Source organism: Lactuca saligna, chromosome 4, assembly GCF_052625555.1.
Source record: "Lactuca saligna cultivar CGN05327 chromosome 4, ASM5262555v1, whole genome shotgun sequence".
Taxonomy (NCBI): Eukaryota; Viridiplantae; Streptophyta; class Magnoliopsida; order Asterales; family Asteraceae; genus Lactuca; species Lactuca saligna.
In genome coordinates this window covers 101,521,308-101,528,075 of record NC_136420.1, presented here as the reverse complement: position 1 = coordinate 101,528,075, position 6,768 = coordinate 101,521,308, and the positions used below count along the sequence as shown (strand labels likewise).

General features: G+C 32.1%; 1 protein-coding gene across 1 annotated transcript; it reads right to left on the bottom strand.

Moving 5' to 3' along the window:
- Positions 1-708: 708 nt before the first annotated feature.
- LOC145039983 (uncharacterized) lies at positions 709-2,800 on the bottom strand. Its single transcript, XM_078987977.1, has 5 exons — positions 2,713-2,800; positions 2,124-2,635; positions 1,756-2,026; positions 1,567-1,635; positions 709-1,235 (listed from the first exon to the last, which is right to left on the bottom strand). The coding sequence occupies exons 1-5, from the start codon at positions 2,798-2,800 to the stop codon at positions 709-711; spliced, it is 1,467 nt and encodes a 488-aa protein (XP_078844103.1).
- Between the last annotated feature and the right edge of the window lie 3,968 nt (positions 2,801-6,768).

Here is a 6,768-nt window from a genome sequence, read left to right as displayed (position 1 = left end):
TCTCTTTCCGAATCTGATCATCTTGTTGATGTATTTTTACTTACTACCAGTCATAACTCTTTTCTATTGGTAGTATTTAAAGTTGATTATAGTATATGACTCTTCTCAACTAATAGTATTTCTCTTACTATTAGTAAGTACCTCGAGCTATAGTTACTCACTTATCTCAACTTATCATCTGATTCTCATTAAAGATGTAATTCAAAATTTTACTACAAGAGGACTCAACACCATACCTCTTTTATAACAATCATAATAACTACAAAAGATATCAGTCAAATAAACTCTCAACTCTTAAATCAACTTTGTATTATATGATAATCGAATAACTCTTAGAGTTTTTTAAATAATCATATTGCTTATTTGATGATATCATGTTATCATTAATCAACTCATACAAATTTTAACTCAATTATCTTTATACTTAACTAAAAGATCATCTTCCTCTTATATCCATAGTTTTTATCTTCACTCTTATTTTATCATGTCTCCTCTAAGTTTAAACAACTCATATATTCTCTTATGTTTAGACACTTCTTGTGTCTTAATTTATTATACATTTCATTTATCTCTTTAGTAACTATATACAGTGGTGGAGTTAGGGTCAAACTTAAGGGGTATCCTAATTTTTTTTGTTTAATATTCAATAAGAAAAAAAACCGCAACTTCATTAGATATAAAGTTCAACTTACATAACAAAATTACATTTTAAAGTTCACCTCTTCGATCTTTCATTTTACAAAAGTAAGTAATTACATTTTCAGTGTTAACATTCTCTCGTGCTTCCTTTTCTACACCACAAATCAAAGCACCATTCATAAAATCATCACCTATTCTATTACACAAATTGGACTTCAAGAACTTCATTGCAGAAAAACACCGTTCAACGGTTGCGGTTCCGACGGGCAAAAGCAAAGCTAGTTTTGATAATCTATAAACCAAAGGAAAAGAGAGTTGCTTCCCGGTTTCTACCAACAAACGAGAGAGATCTGCAATTCCCTTCAAGTTGAAAAATCTCTCATCACGGAGCAAAGAGTGATAATAAATATCAAGTTGTCCATTAAGTTGCTCCCTTTCTGAATCGTCAAAATCGTTTTTGTATATCTCGCTTAGCTTTAACAACTTTCCTTTATCAAAACTAGAAAATAAGTCACAAAGACTCAATGCCGCCATGTTCTCCATCAACTCTGTGCCAACTTCACTAAATCTATCCCCAAATTCTTGAATTTGCATATCTAAAATTGTGTTAAAAATCTCAACATCAAAATGATGTTGATTAGTCTTATTGGTCCTACGTTTGCGTGGGGTAACTTAATATTCCGACATGTCCACAATTCCAATAATATGTTTTTCACAAAAATCACATACCTTCTTCCAAATTTGTGGAAACCCATATTTTCTAAAAACTAGCAATGCTTTCTTTGTCCATTTTACTAACGAAACCGCTTCCAAAATATTTTGCTTTTTTTTGAAGATGCTTTGACAAGGTATCCGTGAGACATAGAATTTCCAACATCAAGTGTAAAAGAAACACGAAATCAAGTGTCTTGAAATATGACAAAATACCCTTTACTTGATTATGGTTAGATAAAGTAGACCCCTCCTCTTTGACATATTTAAGTACCGCAACAACTTCTGCAAACAAATTCACCAAACTTACAATTGTTCTAAAATGTGAACCCCATCTAGTATCTCCAGTTCGAACAAGAGAAATCTATTGATTCAACCCTCTTCCTGTTTCTGTTTCACCAATACCAATTTCACTTGCCACTCTTTCTTTTTTCATCTTTCGTATCATATCTTTTCTTTTACAAGACCCAAAAACAACAGTAACCACCAAAGCTAGTTTTTCAAAGAACTCATCAACATCATCATGTTTCTTTGCAACCGCCACAACCACTAAATGAAGTTGGTGTGCAAAACAATGTATATAATGTGTAGAATTGTTTTCATTTAAAATCAAAGATTTCAAACCATTGAATGCACCACTCATATTACTTGCTCCATCATAACCTTGTCCCCTCACCTATATATTTAAAAAATAAAAAAAAAACTATAAGAAATAAAAATAAAACTAATATCGTATTAAAATTTAAAGGAATAAATATTTTATGACTTCTCACCTGATCCATACTCAAGTTATTGTTGGAAAATACGGTACCAATGGCGGCTTTAAGAGTCAAAGAATATGTATCCAACACGTGAACAACTCCAACAAATATTTCCTTTACAATCCCAAGTCTATCAACAAATCTCAAAACTATAGCCATTTGTTCTTTTTTGGAAACATCACTAGACTCATCAACTAAAATAGCAAACACATATTTACCAATTTCATCATAAATAGACTTGATTATCTCTTTTGAAAAGCAATCGACAATATCTCTTTGAATCGTGGGAGAAGTCAACTTTTCATTTTTTGGAGCATTTTCTAAAGTAACTGTAAAAATCTTCTTATTATTTTCTCTAATCATAGATAATGCTTCAATGAAAAGTCTTTTATTATTAGAATTTTCCGTCTCATCATTTCCACGAAATGGTAATACATTTTTCCATAAAAATCTACAACTACGGATTGTAGAACGTAATCGGATTTCGTAATTACTTTTCTCAAGTTTTGTTTGCTTATGCAAGACTTCACCAATAAATTGTTTTTTCTCAATAGCAAATCACACTTTTCTTGGGCCTTATGGTGATAAATTTGAATATTACCCATATGTTTCCAGAATGAGCATTTTTTACTCCAATTATCAAAGCCTTCAGTTATAAATGCATCTCTTCCACCTTGTTCCCCTACCATATCTCCAAACAAATAGCAACAAAAACAATATGCCTTCTTATTTTTTATGCTATACTCTAACCATAGAAAATCAGTAAACCATTACACAACAAAACGTCTTGGATTATTACTAAATAATGTATATTCAATACTATGCCCCTTTGGTTGACAAGGCCCTTTAATCAAATATGATCTCCTTATTTCATCCCTTTGATTAGGATTATAAGATGTAATCTTTGGCCTATCCCCCAGGTCCGAAGGAAGACAATTCAAATCAAAAGATTGTGTCGCTTTTGGTATTGGCATTGGCTGATTAGTTAGTGGAACTTGAGTAGGTTCATTAGATTGTGTTTCTTTTTGTTTTGGTATTGGTTGATTAGTTTGTGGAACTTGATTACTTTCATCAGCTCTATTTTTTTTTGGAGTTCCTTCACCATTGTTGTCTCCAACATCTAAATGTCTTTTGAAAAAAGTTTTAATAGCAACCTAAAATCAAAATATATGAACTATAAACTTGATTTCAAGTTTCAACAACAGTCAACAAATAAAAACCTAGTAACCTACAGTCAAATTATTAATTATCAAGATACATCAACTATAATCTTGATTCCAAGTTTCAACAACAAATGAACAAATAGCAATCTGCAATAAAAATATATCAACTACAACTTGATTTCAAGTTTCAATAACAAATAATCATTAACTATTAACCCTAAGTCCTTAATTTAACAAAGTTAATTGTTAATTTCTAATTTTTCAAACATAATAAAAAAAATTGAATTTGAATTAACCTAAATACATAATAGGGATGAGTATTTGGTTATACTAACTTGTTTCATTGTGACGGAATATCCGAGGAGCGGATGAGGTTCCCGGAATTTTGCAATTGAGAATGCTTGATGTCCGAGTCGATGTCCAATTGTCCGCGATCGCACATGGCCAGAAGGCACAAGTGAGAAGATAATTTCGAAATTCTAAAGTCATCAATTGAGAAATGCACGAAGTATCTAATTACGTGAATCGTAATTACATCTCTTTTTTTTAATTGGACTATTGGGCTTAATACATATTTGTGTCACTAAATTAATTAGTGTGGGCTTAAAATTATTGGACCATTTAGGGGCTAGTTTGTATTTTGGTCCATTTAGAAATAACCTATAATTTTTTAGGGTAGCCCAATTTTTTTCTGATATAAAACCGCAACATAAAACGAATTTTCCAAAAAAATTAACACTACTAATTTTTTTTAGGGGTATACATTATGGATCCGCCAGTGACTATATACTTTAATTGCAAGGGAAAATGGTCCAGAAAACTACAACTCAATACTTCTTTTAATCATTAGCATTCTTCAAAAATATCAAAATCAATCAACATTCCTACTATTATTCGGAATTTTAATCATACTTCTCATAACTGGTAGTATTTCATGTACCAACACTCAAAGTTGGCTATTTCTCTTAGCTTTTTATTGACGACTATTCGGTACTCGACTTACAGTTTATCTCCAAGGCCACGAGTATATCACTAATATCGAATATATGAATTAAAAAATGCATCAAGTCCTTCACATAATAGATGTCGACTAAGCACTCAACAAGTCGATCTATGGTAAATCAAATCTCAATATTGTCACTCGTTTCTTAATAGCTCAACTTTTACACAATAATCGAATTATTGATAAATCATGTAACACCAGTCAAATTTAGATAAAAAATAAATTGTTCAATAACCTTAATTGTGATAAATAAATTGGTAGAGATCGTAACTAGGTTTCCAAAAATATAAAGAACACTGAAATCCGAATTATAATGAAGAAGTTATGACCAATCGAAGATCCGCAACAAAACCGGTAAAATACTGTTAAGCATAAAATACGAAATTTCAATAAAATACTTTTTAGCCTTAGCGTACGAGCTGTGAAGGCATTACGCCCCGCATTCTCTGGAGTATGCCAAGAGTATGGAGGCGGTTCAGCGAGTCTATAAATACCATGAGAGGCTACCCGAGTTTATTTGCTTCCATACTCATTTGTTTCACCTCTAAAACACTCTCAAGCCCTTCTGAACCACCCAAAAGTCCCGGTAACCCCATGGTACACGACAAAAGTCCTGAGGCCCCGAAGTTCCCGAGAAATAAATCTTTTCCATTCGAAGTACTGCCTGCATGAAGCCCGGTTTTCACCAAAAACCCGAGGATACGTCAAGAAAGGTCACTCTTAGGAACGAAACGCTGTCCGATTCACAACTTATCAAGTGAGTTCATACCCCCATTTCTACGCTTTTAAATGTTATATAAATGTTTTTTAACATATCACGGGGGAGAATACAAGTAAACACCCGGTTAATCCCGAGTGAAAATCTGGGAACTTTTGCTATACATTACATGTGATTATCTTGTGTATAAAATGGAATTGTTAAACATGAAAAACACATTTTTCTTGGTCTTATCCTTATGGGACGAAACAAAACTATACTATTACGAACCTCATTTATACAAATGCATCATATCAAGGGTAACCACTCTTGCTAAACCATTTTATGCATTCATGAAAACACGAATTATGTCTTTGTTAACATTGTGAAATAGGATAATCATTGCATACAAAATCATCACTTTCAATACGTGACTTAATTGAGAATTCGTGAGATGATTCGCCTTTACTGTACCTTTTGTTAAAGGTACCAACAAAAGTCCTATTTATAACCAAAATCTCTCCCGTTTGGAGAACGTGATAAGTGTGTATAGATCTATACGAGACTAATGATCCCACATCATGACTGTTAGCTACAGTCCTTTGGGTGTCAAGTATCATAACATTTCGATGCCTGAAGAACGTCGCCATAGGCAAAACTATGATAGTATGGTTATAAAAACTCACAGGATAGATAATTATTATGGTATTATGAATTCATGGGAAAGTAACTATTAATGTTAGTTTTCTTTTTCAAACTCTGTCTTCTTATAGTTTTATTATATAAGACTATAGCTCAATCTTTTTAAGCATGTCAGGGTTGCTTACATTTTTACGGTCTTGGACGTTTAAGACTGCTATTCACATTTGGAAAATAAGGGATTTTCCTGGTTCAACTATTTACAATTCATACAACGATGTATTATACTTATTTCATACATTTATAAGAAAATAAGGGATTTTCTGGAAAACATACATAAACTTTCGAATGACATACATTTTCTCAAAACACTACTTATGAACTCACTAACTTAATTGTTGACACTTTTTCTTGAAATAACTTGTATTCTCAGGAAACCGCTAAGTAGGGTTAGCAACTACTTTTGGAGACTTACGCTCTGCCATTGATAACTTCTTTTGAAGCATGATTTTGTAATTAAGTTTTGAACATGTAAAAGATTTTAATCATGTAAACTTTTTGATATGTATATATATATATATATAATATGTGTGTGTATATGTGTGTGTGTGTGTGGTGTGTACTTTCCTTACTACGCAATTGTTATGATACTGAATATGATGTCCTCCGCCCTCGAACGTTTCTGCCGTTCTGGTTTGGGGGTGTGACAGATTGGTATCAGAGCATTGTTTGTAGTGAACTAAGTATATCAAAACCATTTTTGATATACAACTATAAACACAACTGGGCAAAAACACTTTGATTAAGAGTTATACTTTTTAAAATAGAATTCTTTACAGAAGTATACACACATACATTACATAACAGAGTCAGTATCATAATAAAAACCAACATAGAAGTATTATAGATGAGTTGTGAGGTACAGGTATGCCTTGGGATATGTAATCGGGACTATGATGAATATAGTCAGATCAACTATATTTATCCTAGAGCCGACCAACATTTTCCAGGGAATAACTACAACGGAAGACAAGTCTAAAACTTACCAAACTTATAAACATTAGAATCAAGCATAACATTTATAATACTATAGGAGTATTTTATACATACAATAGTTTAACATGGATGTTCAACCTTACGTGCCTTAGTTCTAGA